This window comes from Scyliorhinus canicula, chromosome 26, assembly GCF_902713615.1.
Source record: "Scyliorhinus canicula chromosome 26, sScyCan1.1, whole genome shotgun sequence".
NCBI lineage: Eukaryota > Metazoa > Chordata > Chondrichthyes > Carcharhiniformes > Scyliorhinidae > Scyliorhinus > Scyliorhinus canicula.
In genome coordinates this window covers 2,884,136-2,908,128 of record NC_052171.1, presented here as the reverse complement: position 1 = coordinate 2,908,128, position 23,993 = coordinate 2,884,136, and the positions used below count along the sequence as shown (strand labels likewise).

The 23,993-nt window shown below is 44.7% G+C and overlaps 1 protein-coding gene across 50 annotated transcripts in view; it reads right to left on the bottom strand.

Moving 5' to 3' along the window:
• LOC119957389 (calcium/calmodulin-dependent protein kinase type II subunit beta) overlaps window positions 1-2,589 on the bottom strand; it is a 313,459-nt gene extending 310,870 nt beyond the window's left edge. For 10 of the 50 annotated variants that reach the window (XM_038785391.1, XM_038785373.1, XM_038785370.1 and 7 more), the window contains exons 1-2: window positions 2,335-2,506; window positions 1,993-2,087 (exon numbers count right to left, since the gene is read on the bottom strand). In XM_038785391.1, the coding sequence (XP_038641319.1) occupies window positions 1,993-2,087; window positions 2,335-2,399 (160 nt within the window). In that variant the 5' untranslated portion in view covers window positions 2,400-2,506. Of the gene's footprint in view, window positions 1-1,992; window positions 2,088-2,334 lie in introns of all 50 variants that reach the window. The other 40 variants (XM_038785375.1, XM_038785385.1, XM_038785378.1 and 37 more) reach the window with 16 other exon arrangements.
• Window positions 2,590-23,993: the final 21,404 nt, after the last annotated feature.

The window sequence follows — 23,993 nt, the reverse complement described above, 5'->3', positions numbered from 1 at the left end:
TTATACAGGTGTGGATATGTTTGAGGTTAACGCTACCAAACTACATTACACTTCAATGATCCACACAAAGTGATGACTGACAAACTTTGCCAAGGCACAAGTACATCTCACTTATGCAAAATGTGAACATTGTGAGGAAGCAATGTGTGCATAACATGCATGTATCTCACATGGGCAGGCGAGGGATAGCTGCTATTCATGGGTCCAGCGAGAACCACATCCTCACGTAGCCTATTTGGGATATGTGGAGTCACAGTTACATTCCTAAATCTTCTGCATTGACTCTCCTGCATCCTGACCCATGACATTCCACATCCATTTGGAACCCTCTTCACCAATTAGCTTGCCTTTCCTTAAAAAATCCCCTCAAAGCATACAACACCTTTGATTTCACCAACTCTCCCCCTCCCCATCCAAAGCCCATCCTTCTTCTCCCATCACCTCTCCATAGAAATTGCACTCACTAATCGCACACTGAAATAAACTCAACCCAAACCAGGAAAATTAACTGACAAACGCACAGTAGGCCTGTCAGCTTCTTTGCAGAAATAATGTAGCCAAAAAGTCTTGACATATAAAACTTGAATTTCCTGTAGTCCCCGTAACTGCTATGGGATTCCAGCTCTTTCTACATCATTTAAAAAATAATAATTGTTTGGCCGAATTATACGATTCAGTGGACTTCATGTGGCAAGTCCAGTTCTGCACTGAATTAGTGCTGTTGATTGCAATATGACCAACAGTATGAGGGGTTGGGTGGAGATGCTCCCTGTACCCTTCCCCTTTCTATGACCCCTCCCCATGTCTGGCATAGCCAGCAATAACAAACATGGTTTAAAAAAAACATAGGGCAAGTGCAGCTTCTACACACCTCTCAGCAACACAGTTAAGGCCCTGGCAGCAGGTCAGGAATCTATGATGCAACAGGCATGGAGAGGGTTGTGAAGCGAAGAAAAGGGGTGTTTTAAACAATTAGGTTTTTTTAAAGTTCAATTTACACAGCAAGAAGCCTCCTTCAAAAACCACTGCTAACGGTGACACCTTGAATACAAAAAACCCACCTTAAACACTGCATTTTGGAAGGACTTATTGTATTACAATGAAGCGGATCTCAACCGGCACCTTACACAGGGCCGGTTCCAGAAGACTGCACTGTCATGCAGACATGATTCACACAATAAATCCGTGTAACTGCACAATTCCATCTCCTGAGTGAGCAGAGAAACAGACAAATGAGCAGGATCATACTCATTTCAAAACTGATTTCCGTTTCCCACTCCCTCTCATTTATGGGATTTGAGGCCACCTTTTTAATGCTTGTTGATTAACGAGCAGTGTCTAATCTTCCAGCAACGCCGCAGCACCACCACCACTCTTCCTGCACCAAGAATCAACGTATTTTCACGCTGTGTGAGGAAGGTTTCCTGCGCCTGAAACGTACATGGATTTGATTTTTTTTAAATACCCAGTGTTAAAACTGCATTCGTCAGTAGAGAAAAGCAAAAAGGAAATACTGCATCCAGCCTGCAGTCAAAACAGCTCCATCCAGAGCCCCCCGTGTGTCCCAATGATACTGTAACAAGTTGTACACAAGAGGTTGACACTGTCGCTCTCCAACCCCCTCAGCCTCGGATTTTACAACACCCTCCGTGCCAACATTTAAGTTGCAAAATAAAACACGAAGGATATTCGCATCCCAAAACGGATCACTTTTAATCAAAGACACCACTGAATGGCAAACGGCAAAAAAAATAAAGCTGGGGAAATGGAATGGGAGGGGGGTCATTTCTGGCGCCTATTTTATTAACAAAATCAAATTCCGACAGGTTAAAAAAAAAATAAAGGTTGAATTTCAGCGTCGCTGTCACCTGCTTTCAAACTGCTGAGACGGGTGGATGCAGATTGACAGCTGCTTCTCACTCCTGCCCACAGCCCCCTCAAAAAACGCATATGTATGGCGGGGGCGGGGGGCAATAAAAGCATTCAACCCACCTCTGGCAGAGAGCTTTTTGGTGTTTATGATTTTCGCTGCATATTCTTGCCCTGTTGATAGCTTCACACATCTGCGGACGATTGAGAAAGCGCCTCTGGATTGAGAGAGAATGGAGAGAGAGAGAGAAAAAATAGACACACTGTGGCACAGCAAGGATCATTTCATACTCAAAAAAAGATCATAAATGTTGCGATGTTTTCTTTGCTGGGAGGGTTGGGAGGAAGAAGGGGTGAGTGGAGGTTTTCCCTGAGACTGCTGAGATGAGATGGGGGGGGGGGGGGGGAGAGAAAGACAGGATGGCTTCCAGGGGAAGGAGGATGAAGGAGGCTTGTGTTACTTACTTGCCGAGTTCCTCGTAAAGCTGGTATTCATCGCTGAATCGGGTACACGTTCCAGTCGAGGCCATGTTGGAAAATTGCAATTGGAGATTGCAAGGGAGGGAGCCAGCGCTTGCTACCGGGCGCCGGGTGATTGACAGCACCGCCCGCCGCCTCTCGCGAGATGGCTGGCAAGCAAGAGGGGAGGAGAAACTGGGCGGCTTCCTCTGATTGACAGTCCCGAACCTGGCAGTCGGCAGGAAGATTGGGGCATTGCTCTTAATATTTATTTTCAAAATCAGGGTTGGTTGCAATGCTGCCACGTCAATTAAATTGCTTGTATTTTTTTTCCTGACTGCAATGCAGGACAGGTGATCATTTGGAGGCCCCCAAAAATCCCTCAAGCTCACAGGGAACAGTAAAGGCACCAAAAGCACAAACACAGACTCAGTAGGTCATTCAGCATCTGTGGCCGCCTGCATTCCAGGCAGACTCCGCAGAAAGCTGCCATAATTTGTCACCCAAACTTGGAGAAATTACTGAGGCAAATTAACGGTAAGTATTAAGAAGCTGAGTAAAATAAAAAAGGGGCAATATATGTGTGAAGTCATGATCTTTTTACCTCATTTAAATTCTCATTTATACACACAGTCTATTTTTGTTGGAGGTCACTTATCTGAATAGTATTTTTTTTTTAAAATCTGTCCTATCTTTTGTTCAAATAAAAAAAAGAACAGGGCTGAAATTGCCAGAAGCTTGAAAAATATTCGCTCAGTTTTGGAACTGAACGACACCGGTGCAATGGGAAATTGGATATACCACTGAGACTGCGCCAACTCAACCAATACAGCTGCTCCAGGTCAACACATGGGTGAAGCATTAACAAACAATTCGATGGCTAAATTTCAAGAACTTGTATTTACGTAGCACCTTCCTCTTCTAAGGTCTGTTCCTCGTATTTCACTATTCGTGAAAATACTTTTGAATTTTGGTCACTGTTGTGCACTCAGTGTCCAGCATAGCACTGGAGAAAGGAAGGGAACTAACTACAAGTGCAGCAGTCAGGCTGAACACAAGAAGGTCCCACAAAGTGCGAAGATATAAATGACCTATCAGTATTTATAATATTCATGGCTGAATACTAACCAAGTTTCTAGCAAAATCCCCTGGCTCTTCTTTGAGAAAGTGTCATGAGATCTGTTACATCCACCTGACAGGACACAGAAATACTCCTCTCAAAATCTCATCGACAAGTCTGGCAGTATTGCTTTCTCAGAGTATTGCTTAAAAGTCTTGGCCTGGGCTATAATCTCAAGCCTTTGGAGGGAGGTTTGACTCCAGAGCTCTTGCCCAAAAGCAAGAGAGTCACCACTAAATCATGGCTGTGAAAATCACAGGTCTCACCAGCTCTCCTTTCCCATTTCCAAGGGTTTTCCATTCCCAACCAGTCCAAACTACCAGTCTATTTTCTCCCATGTTCTTCAGACTGAAGCACAACCTCAACAACAATTGTCAAAATTATATTGCGTCTTTAACATAATAAAACATGCCAATGTGCTTCACAATTTGTCACAGAGCCACAGAAAGAGAAAGTAAGTTGTTTGTCAATTAAAGTTGCACATTTGTTCATGTTGTGAAGAAAAACAGCCACTCTGGGGTCTGTGAGGTACAATAAGTAAAAAGGCTGAGTTTGAGCATTCACTGGAGAAGCTCCTGGATAACTTCCGGGAAACCTCTCTAAAATCAACATTTGAAACACCCTTATATAAATTTTACTTCCGAACATTACTGCTCAACCTCATTAAAAGCAGTTAAACACTGATCATTCTACGAATCAATGGGTGAGGCGATACATGAAATGCAGATTTTTCTCACAACTTGGGCATCTCCATTCAGTCTTGAGTTATATTTCCTTTATCTCACTGAAATGTTGGCATTGAAATGTTGGCATTACAACCTGAGCTCGATGTTTATTTAATTTGCACTGTCCAGTCTTTGCACATTTAGTTTGCCCACAGGGAGACGGTTACCTTGGGCGTAAAATTCTGTGCAGTCAAATAACCAAATGAGCATCAAGCAATAATGGAAGGATCGTACAATGTCCAAAAATCTATCATAGTGCCATGTGCTGTTTTCAGAAGCCAAATGTTTGAGTGTGTTTGTCATATTTCTGGCAAATATTTAACACATGGTCAGTATCACAGGGTCAGTCATATTCTGGATTGGGTGGCAACGCGATGGTGCAGTGGTTAGCACTGCTGCTTCAAGGCCCTGGGTCACTGACCATGTGGGGTTTGCACATTCTCCCCGTGTCCACGTGGGTTTCACCCCCACAATCCAAAAATGTGCAGGTAGGTGAATTGACCACGCTAAATTGCCCATTAATTAGAAAAACAGCAATTGGGCACTTTAAATTTAAAAAATATATATTTTGAATTGAGTTAGAGGCTGTTGTGGCAACTACATCTCGGAATTTTCTTTTGTTGGAATGTAATGGAACGGTTTATAGGAGGCAAGTGAACAGAGATTGTTTGCCGCATGAAATGGGGGAAATTGAAATTGAGCAAAATTGGTTCGCAACAACAGTTGTGTGAACAAAAATAGCAAAAAATAAAAGAAAGAAGAAAATGCCAAAGCGTAACCAGTTGAGGACAACGTTTTAAACTGATGAGGAAGAGGATAATTGCTGAACAGGCATTTCAAAGTCACATTACATTTTGTTGCAAATAAATGTCTCATTGCTAATTTTCTCCCCCTTCCTTTTCTTACAAGGGTAATTCCTTTACAGGTTCAGTCCAACAAGCATAAGGCATTCTGTGGTATCTCACCCAAGTCCTTACTGCATGTAAAGAGCAGGGTTAATTCGGCACACCTGATACTGTAGTCCTTCAAAATCAGCTGCGTGTCAGCAGCCATGGTTCATCGTTTAAAGCCTTCCATTTTAAAAGATTGTGGGTTTTAGTTCCACTCCACAGACTATAGTGCAAAAGTATATACTAGATCTCCAATGCAGTACTCCAATGCAGGACGGCAGCACTGTTGATGTTTAGGTAATTAAAACGGGGCACCCTCTTCTCCCCACAAAAGGCGACACAATTTCTGAAGATTAGTTGTGGCATCAGCGTGGTGTTGAGGCCCATATTTATCTCTCAATCAACAAAAAAAAGTAATCTGTTTCGCTGTTTGTGGGAGCTTGCTGTGCAAACTTTGGCTACTGCGCTGTTTGCGGGAGCTTGCTGTGCGAACCTTGGCTGCTGTGCTGTTTGTGGGAGCTTGCTGTGCGAACCTTGGCTGCTGCGCTGTTTGTGGGAGCTTGCTGTGCGAACCTTGGCTACTGTGCTGTTTGTGGGAGCTTGCTGTGCGAACCTTGGCTACTGCGCTGTTTGTGGGAGCTTGCTGTGCGAACCTTGGCTGCTGCGCTGTTTGTGGGAGCTTGCTGTGCGAACCTTGGCTACTGCGCTGTTTGTGGGAGCTTGCTGTGCGAACCTTGGCTACTGCGCTGCTTGTGGGAGCTTGCTGTGCAAACCTTGGCTACTGCGCTGTTTGTGGGAGCTTGCTGTGCAAACCTTGGCTACTGCGCTGTTTGTGGGAGCTTGCTGTGCAAACCTTGGCTACTGCGCTGTTTGTGGGAGATTGCTGTGCGAACCTTGGCTACTGCGCTGTTTGTGGGAGCTTGCTGTGCGAACCTTGGCTACTGCGCTGTTTGTGGGAGCTTGCTGTGCAAACCTTGGCTACTGCGCTGTTTGTGGGAGCTTGCTGTGCGAACCTTGGCTACTGCGCTGTTTGTGGGAGCTTGCTGTGCGAACCTTGGCTACTGCGCTGTTTGTGGGAGCTTGCTGTGCGAACCTTGGCTGCTGCGGTTTGTGGGAGCTTGCTGTGCGAACCTTGGCTACTTCGCTGCTTGTGGGAGCTTGCTGTGCGAACCTTGGCTACTTCGCTGCTTGTGGGAGCTTGCTGTGCGAACCTTGGTGCTGCACTGTTTGTGGGAGCTTGCTGTGCGAACCTTGGCTACTGCGCTGCTTGTGGGAGCTTGCTGTGCAAACCTTGGCTACTGCGCTGTTTGTGGGAGCTTGCTGTGCAAACTTCGGCTACTGCGCTGTTTGTGGGAGCTTGCTGTGCAAACTTTGGCTACTGCGCTGTTTGCGGGAGCTTGCTGTGCGAACCTTGGCTACTGCGCTGTTTGTGGGAGCTTGCTGTGCGAACCTTGGCTACTGCGCTGTTTGTGGGAACTTGCTGTGCAAACCTTGGCTGCTGCGCTGTTTGTGGGAGCTTGCTGTGCAAACCTTGGCTGCTGCGCTGTTTGTGGGAGCTTGCTGTGCGAACCTTGGCTACTGCGCTGCTTGTGGGAGCTTGCTGTGCAAACCTTGGCTACTGCGCTGTTTGTGGGAGCTTGCTGTGCGAACCTTGGCTACTGCGCTGCTTGTGGGAGCTTGCTGTGCGAACCTTGGCTACTGTGCTGTTTGTGGGAGCTTGCTGTGCGAACCTTGGCTACTGCGCTGTTTGTGGGAGCTTGCTGTGCGAACCTTGGCTGCTGCGCTATTTGCGGGAACTTGCTGTGCAAACCTTGGCTGCTGCGCTGTTTGTGGGAGCTTGCTGTGCGAACCTTGGCTATTGCGCTTTGTGGGAGCTTGCTGTGCGAACCTTGGCTACTGCGCTGTTTGTGGGAGCTTGCTGTGCAAACCTTGGCTACTGTGCTTTGTGGGAGCTTGCTGTGCGAACCTTGGCTACTGCGCTGTTTGTGGGAGCTTGCTGTGCGAACCTTGGCTACTGCGCTGTTTGTGGGAGCTTGCTGTGCGAACCTTGGCTACTGCGCTGTTTGTGGGAGCTTGCTGTGCGAACCTTGGCTGCTGCGCTGTTTGTGGGAGCTTGCTGTGCGAACCTTGGCTACTTCGCTGCTTGTGGGAGCTTGCTGTGCGAACCTTGGCTACTTCGCTGCTTGTGGGAGCTTGCTGTGCGAACCTTGGTGCTGCACTGTTTGTGGGAGCTTGCTGTGCGAACCTTGGCTACTGCGCTGCTTGTGGGAGCTTGCTGTGCAAACCTTGGCTACTGCGCTGTTTGTGGGAGCTTGCTGTGCAAACTTCGGCTACTGCGCTGTTTGTGGGAGCTTGCTGTGCAAACTTTGGCTACTGCGCTGTTTGCGGGAGCTTGCTGTGCGAACCTTGGCTACTGCGCTGTTTGTGGGAGCTTGCTGTGCGAACCTTGGCTACTGCGCTGTTTGTGGGAACTTGCTGTGCAAACCTTGGCTACTGCGCTGTTTGTGGGAGCTTGCTGTGCGAACCTTGGCTACTGCGCTGCTTGTGGGAGCTTGCTGTGCGAACCTTGGCTACTGTGCTGTTTGTGGGAGCTTGCTGTGCGAACCTTGGCTACTGCGCTGTTTGTGGGAGCTTGCTGTGCGAACCTTGGCTGCTGCGCTATTTGCGGGAACTTGCTGTGCAAACCTTGGCTGCTGCGCTGTTTGTGGGAGCTTGCTGTGCGAACCTTGGCTATTGCGCTTTGTGGGAGCTTGCTGTGCGAACCTTGGCTACTGCGCTGTTTGTGGGAGCTTGCTGTGCAAACCTTGGCTACTGTGCTTTGTGGGAGCTTGCTGTGCGAACCTTGGCTACTGCGCTGTTTGTGGGAGCTTGCTGTGCGAACCTTGGTGCTGCACTGTTTGTGGGAGCTTGCTGTGCGAACCTTGGTGCTGCACTGTTTGTGGGAGCTTGCTGTGCGAACCTTGGTGCTGCACTGTTTGTGGGAGCTTGCTGTGCGAACCTTGGTGCTGCGCTGTTTGTGGGAGCTTGCTGTGCGAACCTTGGTGCTGCACTGTTTGTGGGAGCTTGCTGTGCGAACCTTGGCTGCTGCAAAGAAAAGTCAATTAAATTCACCAAATTCACAGATGACCATAGCCTGCTTTCCCCTTTGAGAGGGAGAGCCAACTGGTGATGATTAAAACCAAGGATCATCACACCTCAAGCAAGGGGAAAGCTTGAGAAGGCGGGCCTTCAGGGATAACTTGGCTGGTACGGGAATTGAACCATTGCTGTTGACCTTGCCCTGCATCACAAACCAGCTGTCCAGCCAACTGAGTGAAAGCGCTGCTGTATTACAATGAACATGAACCATGCAAACCAGGATGCAGGTCAGAACATCTCCTATTAGGTTACCCTCTGGAATTAACCAGATCAACCAGGCAGAAGTCCAGAATGTACAGCATTGGCAGACATACCACTCCGATGGCTTCTGCCCATCTCAGGAGAACAGTGTCGTCACTGGTCTAATAGAGGAAACACAGCAGCCAATTTACTCCCAGCAAGCTCCCGCAAACAGCGATGGGACAAGTGACTAGAATGCCTGTTTTTTCCTGTGATGTTGGCTGAGGATTAAGGATTGGCCAAGACAGAAGAGAGACAAAAGAACAAAAAGCTTATCTGATGGGCGTCAAATGTGAATGGGTGGATGGAGCAGAAAGGTGGGCTGAATGGCCTGTTTCTGTGCTGTAAATGTGCTCTGAGGAAAAGCTTTTTCACCCAGAGGGTGGCTGGAACAAACCTCCTGAGAGGGTGGTGGAAGCAGGTTCCATCGAAGATGCAAAAGGGAATTTGATTGCTACCGAAAAGGTCAGGAGGGGATATTATGGGGATAGGGTGGAAGTGAGGGCTTAAGTGGGTCGGTGCAGACTTGATGGGCCGAATGGCCTCCTTCTGCACTGTATGTTCCATGATCAGCACTGGACTTTGCACTCAGCTCAATCATTGATCTGCACACAACAGTGTACTCATTAAAATAACAAGCAGTCTCACACTTTGTCTCTCATTTGTGATACTTCCTCTGTATGTTATTTTTATCAATACCCATCCTTCATACCCTTTTTTCTCCCTTTCAAAGTAAATCCTTCTGTTTAAAACAGATTTTTCCACCTTCAGTCTTCGTGAGTTACACATTCACCATCTAACAGTGCCCCTGAACTAACCACTAGGAGGAACACTCGAGCAGGCAGAGAATGCTCTCGCCTGTGTGACTTTCTGTGCAAGTGGCTGGATTCTATTTAACTGCTCCCCACAGCAATGTGAATGGCTTAAGATACCCAGTAGGCATGGTGTCATAACATCTTGTCAACCTCCTTTAACGGCTGAGCTACCTCCAGTCAATCCTCACAAACAAATCTTATTCGCATTGATATTTTCACTTCAGTGATTTAAAAAAATATAAACTTAGGCATCTGTCTTAGATTAAATCTTGTCCCCTGAAAGTACCATGTTTTTGTACTTTGAATGAATGGTCACGTAACATTATTCCAAGTGAGAGTTTGAATTTGATACCACTGATTTAGAAAGATCACATAAACATTAAGATCATTTTTGATTTAATGATCTTTATTGTCACAGTTGGCTTACATTGCAATGAAGTTACTGTGAGTCGCCACATTCCAGCGCCTGTTCAAGTACACAAAGGGAGAATTCAGAATGTCCAAATTACCTAACAATACGTCTTTCGTTACAAGTGGAGGAAACCGGAGCACCCGGAGGAACCCATGCAGACAGGGGGATAATGTGCAGACTCCGTACAGACAGTGAGCCAACCGGGAATTGAACCTGGGACCTTGACACTATGAAGCCACAGTGCTAACCACTATTCTACTGTGCTGCCCACAGAGCCATCGGAGTGGCATGTCTGCCAATGCTGTAAATTCTTGACTTATGAATGGTTCATCTGGAGAATTTCAGAGGGTCACCCAATAGGAGATGATCCGACCTGCATCCTGGTTCACAAGGTTGATGTTGGATATGATGTTGTCGATGTTAAAAAAGAAAGACTTGCCTTCACAAAATCCCTTTTGATTTTGCTTTTGTCCAGTAAAACATGGAAAGAGTTTTATCATATCTCTTGGGAGAAGAAGGTAAAATGATAGGAATGCTCTGGACCACTTCTCCATGCATAGTTACAGTTTTCGTATCTTCATATTCGTCCCTTGGAGTGAATTAGCGGAAGGTTTCATGTGCTAATTGACAGTCTGAAAGACTGTAGAGAATGCTTCTTATTTGTTGTAACCGTCTTAAGATCAGCTCAAAATAGAGTGGTTAATCCGAGATGATGACAGTCTCAAAGTCCCACATCCCATCCCTATACAGAGGGGCTCTGCCCACATCCATGGGTATTCCCATGGAATTTCAACCCAAAACTCAGAGTCTCAACTCTGGTATTGACTCAGCGAGACCGTCTGGAGCAGGGTTTGGCCTTTTCTCCTCCAGATGCAAAGGCAAAAGCTCTTCCTGTCCTAGTGCTTGGTGTTTGAACAATAATGGCATAGTCCAACAAGTACAATTCAGGTATTTTGATTAAAGGATCATTTGTGGCAATAAGAATGAAATAGAGAAAAATGTATTGAGAAATTAGGACACCAAAACTTCAGTGCTGGATCAATAGGTTGAAAATGCAGAACGAGAATGTCGCAGGTGCAGTCCCAGCATGTGAAGATTCTGCTAGTTTCAGCTATGGCGGGGTGACACTATCACTGACCAGCTTTTCATTCTCCCTACATTATTTCTTTTAGGATTTAAACACTGCGAATAAAGCTGACATGTTCGGTAGGCATTCACCAGCCTAAGGAGAGGATGGACTGTGCCAGGGTGACATCACTCCTCAATTGAATATCGTTGGTTGTGACTGAGAAGACCGATTTGTGAGTGGCAATTGTTGCCAATCGGAATGGAATACTATCCCACCAGCTTCACCAATAATGTTGCTCTTCAGAGTAGCCAATATGATACTGAGGCTCTTTTTATGTCCCAACAGCGTCGCCAATACTGTGGGTGTTTCTATTTCTCTTACTGAACCACAAGGCTTTCCCGTACATCGGTCAAATGACCACACAATCAGTTAGTCAGTTCAAGTTCAAAGATGGTTTATTTACACACAAGGGTTACTTCGACATGCGAGCACAATATACTACAGGTTAAATTACACCTATTAGCTACAATAACCTATAAACTTCAGGGGAACCGGCGCTGTGCAGATTGATAAGGCTTTTATCTTGATCTCACGTTGGGTTGAAGAAGTGGCTCTGTCTCTGCTGGGCTCATCCGTCAGGTAGCAATCGTTGATCTTGAACTTGGCTGACTGGTCGTTATGCTGCAGTTGGGCTGGCACAGGCCGGGTCCAAAAGAGACCGAACACATGGCTGTGTCCCCTTTTATCCCTCTGGGATTCAGCACTTTTTGGGGTGGTCCTAAATCTTGGACCCAATAATTCGACACGCTTCGATCACTGCCTTCGATTTTGGCCAATAAAGGGGCGGGTGGCTTTGTGGCTAGGCAGGTCCTTAGCAGTCATTGACCTTGGCGGTTGGGTTCTCTGAGTAAAGGGTGGCACTGATCAGTCTGTGGCTGTATCGGTTGAGTGCAGTCCTATTGTTCTGGGGAAATGGGCCATTAGAATGCAAACGAGCAGGGGTTTGATCAGGTCTAGCTACCTGCGTTTCAAATACACAGAAGTTCTGTATCTGTTCGAGTCCTGGGTTGGCCATAATTCCCATGGTCCTTTGCAGGTGGCCATCTCAGATGGCGACACAATCCCTTCTGCAGCTGGCACTGATTAATAGCATTGGCCAGAGATTAACGTATTTTTTCTCTTCTGTTGAGCTCTTTTTTTTGTCAACTGGGTCATTTGTTTTGCTTTTCTTCTGCTGTTTCCATGCTCCTTGCTACAGTTCATATCCAGGCACTCGGTTCAGCATTACCAACTTAGATTCCTGTCAATTTGTGGTCTCATTTGCAGATATCTTTATATCGCGGACATGGTTGACCTGCTAGCCTTGGGTTGATAGTAAGCATGCCAGGATACAAAAGGGGGAAACTGTTATGGACCAGGGCTTAGAACACTCCAAAGTATATTATGGAGGTCACCTGACCTACAACTGTTTATCAATTTTGGTTACGATGAACACAAGGGCCTGCCTTTCAGGTGTTATTCAACAGAGGCCTGAAGCACTTTTAATAAAAACAAGCTTCATTCTATGAATTTAGTTAACATTTTTATATACACACAAACACACACACACACACACACACACACAGTGAGCATTTTTATCACACAGCTACAGTCATCTACATATAACCCTGAATAAATTCCCCCCTTAAGCTGTTGCAATTTAATAACAAGATCCCAGAAACCCCCTTGTCAAAGGTGTGGCTTAACACACGGCACTCTTACTATCTTTAAGACTTTGTATGGATACTTCTGGTTTCCTTTCCAAACAGGTTTGAATTCCTTTCAAAAACAGTTATCTCATTTAAGTTATCAAGTAATATGGAAACAGCTTTTAAAATGCAGATAGAGAAAAACCTTCTTTCAATCTGTGCGGAACAAAACCAATTCAAACTCAAAGCGAAAGTAAAACCAACTCCCTGAGCCACAGCCCTGCTCCACCCACACAATGACATCACTGACACCATGTGATAAGACAAAAACATTTCTTAAAGGGACACACCCATGACAAAATGAGAAACAACTCCTGCCATTAAGTGACATGTCCCCTACTGAAACCCAGCAGACTATTATGAAAATCGAACATTGTTGTACAAACGTAAATATTATCCAGCCCCAGTCACGGCTATGGTGACAAGGAGGGGCTCCGAGGCCGGCCGTTCAAACCTATGCCACTGTACAATACTTTATGCGTGAAACCCAGTTTTGTTTTCTCTTGTTTACTCTGTAACTGTTATTGAAATACCAATTTTAAAAAAAAATTTCAAAATATTGCATCCAACCTTCGGCAAGTGGAAGGAACCTGATGAAAATTATTTGAAGGTGTCATGGGTAAAGTTAACCATGAAAAACTGGTGGATGTGGTATTTAAACTTTCAGAACGCTTTCAACAAGGTCTCACATAGCAGATTACTATGTAAAGTTAAAGGGCATGGGATTACTGACAGTGTCTTGAGATGGTTGGAAGCTAGTTAGCAAAGAGAAAGCAAAAAATTGGAATAAATGGGTCTTTTTCTGATTGGCAGGCAGTGACCAGTGGGATACTGCATGGATCTGTGATAGGACTCCCAACTGTTCCTATTATATATTAATGATTTGGATGAGGGAACTAAATGTATTATTTCCAAATTTACAGACAAAGTTTTGTGGGAGGGTGAATTGTGAGGAGGATGCGAGAGATGCTTCAGCGGGATTTGGACAGGCTGAGTGAATCGACATATGTAGGTATAATGTGGATAAATGTGAGGTTATCCGCTTCAGTGGAAAAAATAGGAAGGCAGATCATTATTTGAATGGTTGTAAATTGAGAGATATGAATACTCAGCAAGACCTTGGTGTCCTCATGCACCATTCGCTGAAAGTAAGCACACAGGTACAGCAGGCAGTAAAGAAGGCAAATGATATGTTGGCCTTCACTGAAAGAGGATTTGAGTATATGCACAGTGATGTTTTACCGCATTTAGGTGAGAGCATAACTGGAGTATTGCGTGCAGTTTTGCTGCCCTTATCTGAGGAGGGATGTTCTATCGATGGATGGAGTGCAGCAAAGGTTTAGTAAGCCAATTCATGGGGTGTGGAACTGTCCAATGAGGAGAGACTGAGTTGGTTAGGATTATATTCATTGGAGTTTAGAAGAGTAAGAGGGGGATCTCATAGAAACGTACAAAATTCTAACAGGATGAGATAGGGTAGATTCAGAAAGAATGTTCCTGATTGTGGGGAAGTCCAGAACTAGAGGGATCATAGTTTGAGGATAAGGGATAAAGGGAGGAGAAATTTATTTAGCCAGAGAGTAATGAATCTGTGGAATTCACAACCACAGAAAGTAGTCGAGGCCAAAATGTTGTGAAATCTCAAGAAAGAATTAGATATAGCTCTTGGGTACTGAACTTGATGATCAGCCATGATCATAATTAATGGTGAAGCAGACTCGAAGGGCTGAATGGCCTCCTCTCGCTTCTATTTTCTATATATGTTACTCTTTATGTTTCCAAGAAAAAGCAGCTTTAATTTCAGAAAATATTTTAAGGAAAGGAGATTGATACATGGCAAGGTCTGCCACAGGTTTAAGAGCCTGCAAAATAATTACTTGGAGTAGGAAATGATGCGACAATTTGAGAATACAAGAATATGGGCAGTAGGAAGAGCAGTCGAGATGTGTTTGGGTTATGCTCAATAATTCCTCAGAAGATTTAGCTGAGATTAGGAAGTGACTTTTAAAGAATTGTCAAACTTGTGCATTAGAGCATTTGTAGGTTTAAAACCCAATCATCTTGCCACTTCGGTAGATCGTAACAGAAAAGTGAAACAATAGTCTCATGTTTATCAAACAGATAAACCACTGGAAAACACTTCCATAAATTAAGATGCTGTAGCACATTCAGTGTACTTTATAAATCCCACATGGCTCAAAGTCAGAGACTTGTACTTCAGTCAATGACACAATTCCCAATGAAACTGAATAATCTGCTGTTGTTCTATGAATTACAGAAGCATAATGGCAACAGATGGAACCTACTTCCTTATTGATTTCTCAAAAAAGCACAGATGACATTACACTGAAACAAATCTTACATGACCCACGACCAATAAAACAATTATGTGCTTCCCTGATTGAATATAATTTTTAAAAATTACTACTGATGCATTCACTTATTTTGCCAAGTGAATCGCTGAATCCTTCAGTTCAGGACGCCCTCATGTTCAATTGCAGAGGTCACTTTAGATGCTGTCATTAGACGCAGATGAGGAAGATGTGCCCGAGAACAATAGAGCAGAAACACCGCGAATGGTGTGGTCAGGTATGTCAACGGATGCAGCAAGGTCAAGCTGCTACAATGTACTATGGTCATGATCATTTCAGTGGAGTAATAGGGGTGGAAAGCAGACCTTTTAAAATTTAGCAAAAATTGGGTGAAAGAATAAGATTGATCTCTCCACCCAGGTTTTAATTTACCAGTTAGCTTTCACGATAAACAAAAATCAGTTAATTTACAATACAGCTTGCTAGGGAAATAATAAATAAATATTGACTCACATTTTGGCATTCATTCATGGTATGCAAAAATAAACGGTCTTTGTCATGGTCCAGCATCTCCAAGTTGATTGGTCAAGTGCGAGGACATGAAGGAAATTGTTTTTGTATCCTATATGCAAGAGACAGAAAAATAAATAGGGTTTTAAGTTCTATTCTATTGAGTTTCATTAGGGCAGCACAGTGGCAAAGTGGTGAGCACTGTTGCTTCACTGCACCTGGGACCTGGGTTAGATTCTGACCGAGGGTGACTGTGTGGAGTTTGCACGTTTCCCCCGTGTCTGTATGGGTCTCACGCCATGCTAAATTGCCCATGTCCAAAGGCTAGGTGGGGGTTACAGGGATAGGACTGGGCATTGGGCCGAGGTGGGGTGCTCTCTCAGGGTCGGTGAAGACTCGATGGGTCAAATGGCCTTCGTCTGCATTGTACGGATTCTAGGATTCATTTTTGTTTCAGATCTTTCCTTCTCAAGAAAGTATCAATTTTTATTTTATTTTGGATTTCAATATTCTATTATTGAGTTAAAATGTCTTTCTACCTACAATTCAAAACAGATTCTTATTCAGGCTTTCTCCCTACGATTCAAAACAGATTCTTATTGGGCAGCACAGTGGCGCAATGGGTTAGCCCTGCTGCCTCACAGCGCCGAGGTCCCAGGTTCGACCCCGGCTCTGGGTCACTGTCTGTGTGGAGTTTGCACATTCTCCCCGTGTTTGCGTGGGTTTCGCCCCCACAACCCAAAAATGTGCAGGGTAGGTGAATTGGCCATGTAAATTGCCCCGTAATTGGAAAAAATGAATTGGGTATTCTAAATTTATTTTTTTAAAAGATTCTTATTTATGTACTGGATAATCTCAGGTTGCCATTCAGAATGGAAGTCATCTTTTGCAAAGAAGTCAGAGTGAAAGGGAGATTAATATTTGGCCTGTTCAACCAGACATTCACAGCTTTCCCCCACATTTTCCGTCAGGATTTTGTTCCTCACCCATATAAAGCCTTCTCACAAGGTCACGGTGATATGGGCAGCACGGTAGCATAGTGGTTAGCGCAATTGCTTCACAGCTCCAGGGTCCCAGGTTCGATTCCCGGCTTGGGTCACTGTCTGTGCGGAGTCTCCCCGTGTGTGCATGGGTTTCCTCCGGGTGCTCTTGTTTCCTCCCAAGACCAAAGATGTACATGTTAGGTGGACTGGTCATGCTAAATTGCCCTTAGTGTTGGGTGGGTTTACTGAGTTATGGGGATAGGGTGGAGGTGTGGACTTGGGTAGGGTGCTCTTACCAAGAGCAGGTGCAGACCCGATGGGCTGAATGGCCTCCTTCTGCACTGTAAAAATTCTATGATACAACAAAAGCTCTTCCAACCCCATGATCTCATCCTCACAGAATACTCATCCTATTAATTTCACATTGCATCACTTGGCTGTTTTCTGCATGTCCGGAGAATAGCAGTTGTAGATGCAGAGTTAAGTGCATAAGAAATCATCCAGCACACTGCCCTGCACAGTTTGGATTGGATTTGTTTATTGTCACATGTACTGAAGTAGAGTGAAAAGTATTTTTCTGCGAGTAGTTCAAACAGGTCATTTAGTACATGAAAATAAAATTAAAATAAAAATCATAATAGGGCAACACAGGTCCACAATGTAAATACACAGACATCAGCATCGGGTGAAGCATACAGGAGTGCAGTATTCATCAAGTCAGTCCATAAGAGGGTCGGTTAGGAGTCTAGTAACAGCGGGGAAGAAGCTGTTTTTGAATCTGCTAATGCACGTTCTCAGACTTTTGTATCTCCTGCCCGATGGAAGAAGTTGGAAGAGTGAGTAAGCCGGGTGGGAGGGGTCTTTGATTATGCTACCCGCTTTCCCCAGGCAGCAAGAGGTGTAGATGGAGTCAATGGAGGGAGGTAGGTTTGTGTGATAGACTGGGCTGTGTTCACGACTCTCTGAAGTTTCTTGCGGTCTTAAGCCGAGCAGTTGCCGTACCAGACTGTGATGCAGCCAGATAGGATGCTTTCGGTGGTGCATCTGTAAAAGTTGATAAGAGTCAGAGCGGATGTGCCGAATTTCCTTAGTTTCATGAGAAGTACAGGCGTCTTGGGCATTCTTGGTGGTAGCATCGACGTGAGTGGATCAGGACAGATTTTTGCTGATGTGCACCCCGAGGAATTTGAAGCTGTTAACCATCTCCACCTTGGCCCCGTTGATGCTGACAGAGGTGTGTACAGTACGTTGCTTCCTGAAGTCAATGACCAGCTATTTAGTTTTGCTGGCACTGAGGAATAGATTGTTGTCGCTGCACCACCCCACTAGGTTCTCCATCTTCCTCCAGTATTCTGACTTGTCGTTATTGGAGATCCGACCCACTATGGTCGTGTCGTCAGCAAACTTGTGGATGGAGTTGGAATCAAATTTTGCCACACAGTTATGTGTTGCCTGGTATGGAAGTCATTAGCTACGAGGAGAGGTTGAATAAACTTGGTTTGTTCTCACTGGAACGACGGAGGTTGAGGGGCGACCTGATAGAGGTTTACAAAATTATGAGGGGCATAGACAGAGTGGATTGTCAGATGCTTTTTCCAAGGGTAGAAGGGTCAATTACTAGGGTGCATAGGTTTAAGGTGCGAGGGGCAAGGTTTAGAGGAGATGTATGAGGCAAGTTTTTTTACACAGAGGAACTTGCTACCGGAGGTGGTTCTGGAAGCAGGGACGATAGTGACTTTTAAGGGGCATCTTTACAAATACATGAATAGGATAGTAATAGAAGAATATGGACCCCGGAAGTGCAAGATTTTAGTTTAGACGGGCAGCATGGTCGGAGCAGGCTTGGAAGGCCGAAGGGCCTGTTCCTGTGCTGTACTTTTCTTTGTTCTTTGTACAGGGTGTATCGTATGGGGCAAAGGACGCAGCCTTGCGGGGTCCCAGTATTGAGGACTATTGTGCAGGAGGTGTTGTTGTTTATTCTTACTGATTGTAGTCTGTGAGTCAGAAAGTCAAGGATCCAATTGCAGAGCGAGGAGCCAAGTCCTAGGTTTTGGAGCTTTGCTATGAGTTTGGCTCGGATTATGGTGTGCAAGGCGGAGCTGTAGTCAATAAATAGGAGTACTTGTTGTCGAAATGCTCCAGGGATGAGTGCAATGGCATCTGCTGTGGACCGGTTGCGGCGGTTATCGAATTGCAGTCCAAAGATGTGCGGGTTAGGTGGATTGGCCATGCTAAATTGCCTGTAGTGTAAGGTTAATGGGGGGGATTGTTGGGTTACGGGTATACGGGTTACGTGGGTTTAAGTCGGGTGATCATTGCTCGGCACAACATCGAGGGCCGAAGGGCCTGTTCTGTGCTGTACTGTTCTATGTTCTATGCAGTGGATTTAGCATTCTGGGAGTATGGATTGATGCGCTTCATGACCAACCTCTCGAAGCACTTCATTATGATTGATGTGAGGGCCACTGGATGGTAATCATTGAGGCACGTTGCCTGGTTTTTCTTTGGCACTGGTATGATGGTGGACCTCTTTAAACAGGTGGGGACCTCGGAGTGGAGTAGGTACAGGTTAAAAATGGCAAAGATTAGTGGGAGACTAGAGGACTGGGAAATCTTTAGGGGGCAACAGAGAGCTACTAAAAAAGCTATAAAGAAGAGTAAGATAGATTGTGAGACTAAACTTGCTCAGAATATAAACACAGATAATAAAAGTTTCTACAAATATATAAAACAAAAAAGAGTGGCTAAGGTAAATATTGGTCCTTTAGAGGATGAGAAGGGAGATTTAATAATGGGAGATGAGGAAATGGCTGAGGAACTGAACAGGTTTTTTGGGTCGGTCTTCACAGTGGAAGACACAAATAACATGCCAGCGACTGATAGAAATGAGACTAGGACAGGTGAGGACCTTGAGATGATTGCTATCACTAAGGAGGTAGTGATGGGCAAGCTAATGGGGCTAAAGGTCGACAAGTCTCCTGGCCCTGATGGAATGCATCCCAGAGTGCTAAAAGAGATGGCTAGGGAAATTGCAGATGCACTAGTGATAATTTACCAAAATTCACTAGACTCTGTTGTGGTCCCGGCGGATTGGAAATTAGCAAACGTGACACCACTGTTTAAAAAAGGAGGTAGGCAGAAATCGGGTAATTATAGGCCAGCGAGCTGAACTTTGATAGTAGGGAAGATGCTGGAATCTATCAAGGAAGAAATAGCGAGGCATCTGGATGGAAATTGTCCCATTGGGCAGACGCAGCTTGGGTTCATAAACGGCAGGTGGTGCCTAACTAATTTAGTGGAATTCTTTGAGGACATTACCAGTGCGGTAGATAACAGGGAACCAATGGATGTGGTATATCTGGATTTCCAGAAAGCCTTTGACAAGGTGCCGCACAAAAGGTTGCTGCATAAGATAAAGATGCATAGCATTAAGGGTAAAGTAATAGCATGGATAGAGGATTGGTTAATTAATAGAAAGCAAAGAGTGGGGATTAATGGGTATTTCTCTGGTTGGCAATCAGTAGCTAGTGGTGTCCTCGGGGATCAGTGTTGGGCCCACAATTGTTCATAATTTACACAGATGATTTGGATTTGGGGACCAAGGGCAATGTGTACAAGTTTGCAGGCAACACTAAGATGAGTGGTAAAGCAAAAAGTGCAGAGAATACCGGAAGTCTGCAGAGGGATTTGGATCGGTTAAGTGAATGGGCTTGGGTCTGGCAGATGGAATACAATGTTGACAAATGTGAGGTTATCCATTTTGGTCGGAATAACAGCAAAAGGGATCATTATTTAAATGATAAAATCTTAAAACATGCTGGTGTGCAGAGAGATCTGGGTGTGCTAGTGCATGAGTCGCAAAAAGTTGGGTTACAGGTGCAATGGGTGATTAAGGCGGCAAATGGAATTTTGTCTTCATTGTTAGAGGGATGGAGTTTAAGACTAGGGAGGTTATGCTGCAATTGTATAAGGTGTTAGTGAGGTCACACCTGGAGTATTGTGTTCAGTTTTGGTTTCCTTACCTGAGAAAGGACGTACTGGCGCTGGAGGGTGTGCAGAAGAGATTCACTAGGTTAATCCCAGAGTTGAAGGGGTTGGATTACGAGGAGAGGTTGAGTTGACTGGGACTGTACTTGTTTGAATTTAGAAGAATGCGGGGGGGGGGGATCTTATAGAAACATCTAAAATTATGAAGGGAATAGATAGGATAGATACGGACAGGTTGTTTCCACTGGCGGGTGAAAGCAGAACTAGGGGGCATAGCCCCAAAATAAGGGCAATTAGATTTAGGACTGAGTTTAGGAGGAACTTCTTCACCCAAAGGGTTGTGAATCTATGGAATTCCTTCCCAGTGATGTAGTTGCGGCTCCTTCATTAAATGTTTTTAAGATAATGATAGATAGCTTTTTGAAGAATAAAGGGATTAAGGGTTATGGTGTTCGGGCGGAGTCCACAAAAGATTAGCCATGATCTCACTGAATGGCGGAGCAGGCTCGAGGGGCCAGTTGATCGACTCCTGCTCCTTGTTCTTATGTTCGCGAACACATCTTCCAGCTGGTTTTCGCATGCTCCGAGTGCACGACCAGGATCCCATTCGAACCCATCGCCATCCGAGGGTTTACTTTCAAGAAGGCCGATCTGACTTCAGAAACTGGGACTGTATGAGTGGGTATGGTTGTGTTTTCGACTGCTGGGGCACTCAACAGTGGATCGATGGTTTCCTGCTCGAACCGAGCATAGAATGCATTGAGTTCATCGGGGAGGGATGCGTTGCTTCTGGAGATACTGCTTGGCTTTGCTTTGTAGCCCGTTATGTTGTTTAGGCCTTGCAACAACCAACGAGAGTCTGTAATGCTAGTCTCCAACTCTAGCTTGGTCTGATATTCTCTCTTGGCATCCCGGTTGGCTTTGCAAAGGTTGCACCTGGATTTCTTGTATAGGTCACGGTTCCCTGACTTGGAATGCCTCAGACTTGCCCTTCAGCAGGGAGTCAATCTTCCCATTAAGTCATGGTTTTGGTTGGGAAACGTACGTACTGCTTTCTTTGACATGCTGTCATTCACACGTTTGCTGATGACGTCTGTGATGGTGGTAGCATCCTCATTTAGGTTGGTTACTGAGTTCTTAAATATGGACCAGTCCACTGCCTCCAAGCAGTCACGTAGGAGTTCTTCTGTTTCCTCGGACCAGCACTGCACTACGTTCTTAGCCGGATTCTCCCACTTAAGTATCTACTTGTATGCTGGTGGCACAGTGGTTAGCACTGCTGCCTCACAGCACCAGAGACCCGGGTTCGATTCCCTGCTTGGGTCACTGTGTGCGGAGTCTGCACATTCTCCCCGTGTCTGCGTGGTTTCCTCTGTGTGCTTCGGTTTCCTCCCACATGTCCTGAAAGAAGTGCTTGTTTAGTGAATTGGACATCCTGAATTCTCCCTCAGTGTATCTGAACAAGCGCCGAAGTGTTTTGATGAGGGAATTTTCACAGTAACTTCATTGCAGTGTTAATGTAAGCCTACTTGTGACACTGATAAAGATCATTATTATTATTGCTGTTCATGGGACCTGGGTTTTTTTGCTCTCTATGCTGTGAAGAATCTTCCTCTATTCCAGTATGATGATCCCTAGTTTATGGAATTGTTCAGAGCACATCCATCTAACAGTCAGGAATTCCCTTGTTGCAAGAAATGATTGACGTTATTCAGCACTTTTCTAGCCCGTGTCAGTGATATTTTCCAGTTGTACTCCCGATGGCCAGGTCACAGGGAATCAGTCACCTTTACTATAATTAACACATATTAAGTTGGTTTTATCAAAGGTTCTAAAATACATTTCGCCAAGAAATTGTGTCTCACCACAACCTTTCAGGGAGGCATAAGGATCAGAGCACACTGATTTGAAGTGAATGGCAAAAGGACCAAAGACAACATGAAGAAAAGTTTTTTGTGCATTGAGTGGGAAGGAGCTAGAATATGCTGCCTGTGTGTGTCGCGGAGGCAGAGTCAATCGTGGCTTTCAAAATGGAGTTGGATCATTACCTGAAGAGATAAAATTTACAGGGTTCCGGGAAAAGGTGAGTTGTTCTGTAAGACTGCTAAAACACACACAATGGCTTTGCTGCAAACATCATATGATTGTATTTTATTAGTTTCAATTCAATAAGGTTGATGGAATATCTTCAACTGTGTCAAGATGTACCTCAATCCAAATCTCATGCTCTGATTTATGAGAAATATGTCTCTGAATCTGGTCACTGATGCTTTTGTGCAATTTGAACCATTTGGCAATTGTTCTGTTTCATGCATCACTTTCCTTTGAAATTATCTGTTCTAAGCTTGTATGCAAGGTGAAGACGCTTAATGCAAACACTTGATTTTAGACGTTATCTTGGATAAAATACCTCTTCTGAAAATATTGATCCGATCAAGCTTATCCTGTTTAAATGAAAGAGATCAAGACTTTTCCCCCTCTTCCGAGGACGCCGATTTATTCTGGTTTACCATTGGAAAAGTACCATTTGCTTTTTTTTTTGCTTATATCCAAACACCTATTCTTCATGCATCAATCCAAGAGTGTGGAACTTGGCCCATTCCATCCGGATATCCTCAAACACATCATTAGATAACAAATAAGAGCATCCACAGCTAAATCCAGTCCAGAGGAGACCAATTGTAGTCACCCTATCCCTGGTCCAGGTAAAATAAGCCAACTCTGCACCGATTCTGCACTGTAGATTCTATGAGATTCATTGATTTGTTTGGGGGGGTGGAGGGAAGCTTTCCATGATTTTCAATTCATTAACATCGAAATCTAGATAATATCTGAGTAAGACTGAAGTCCCTTTTTGGACTGACCTTTTTTTTTTCTTTTACAGGATGAGAGAGTCGGTTGCCCTTGAACTGAGTGGCTTGCTCGGTCGTTTCAGAGGAACAGTAGAGTTAACCACATTGCTGGGTGTCTGGAGTCACATGGAGGCCAGACCAAGCAAGGATGCTCAATTTCCTTCCTGAAAGGACACGAGTGAATTGGATGAGTTTTTAATGATCATCGATAATAGACATCATGGTCACCTTGCCAGATTTATTTATTAAATGTAAATTCCACCAGCTGCCAGGGAACGACGAGGACGCACATCCCCAGAGTATGAACCTGGACCCATGGATTACTGGACCAGTAAAACAACATTACTCCTCGGTTTAATTTTCTAACAACTTTTCACATATCTAATCTGTATTGAGAGAGATTGTGCAACCCCTGGGACATTGTAAGGAATGCCAGGTCAGATGTTCCTGAAGAGGAACAGTCTGTTGTTCAAACCTAGCCGAGTCAAGCAATCGCACCATCAGAACTGTGCTGTCCCCTAATGCATTTGGAAAGGAGTGTAATTTTGTGATGAACAAATGAATGTAAGGCATGGGACCTTTCCAACTTAAATGAGATATTGATTTACTTGGAATTTTTCCAGGTGGAAGAGACAAGAGGTGGCTTTAAAAAGATTCACCTGAGGAAGGAGCTATGCTCCGAAAGCTAGTGAATCGTAACAAACCTATTGGACTTTAACCTGGTGTTGTCAGACATCGGACTGTGCCCACCCCAGTCCAACGCCGGCATCGCCAAATCATTAAAACGATTTGTCGCAGCAATATATTCATCATTGAGGTGTACAGCAGATGGAAAGATTATCCCATTTGATTTGACACATTAGG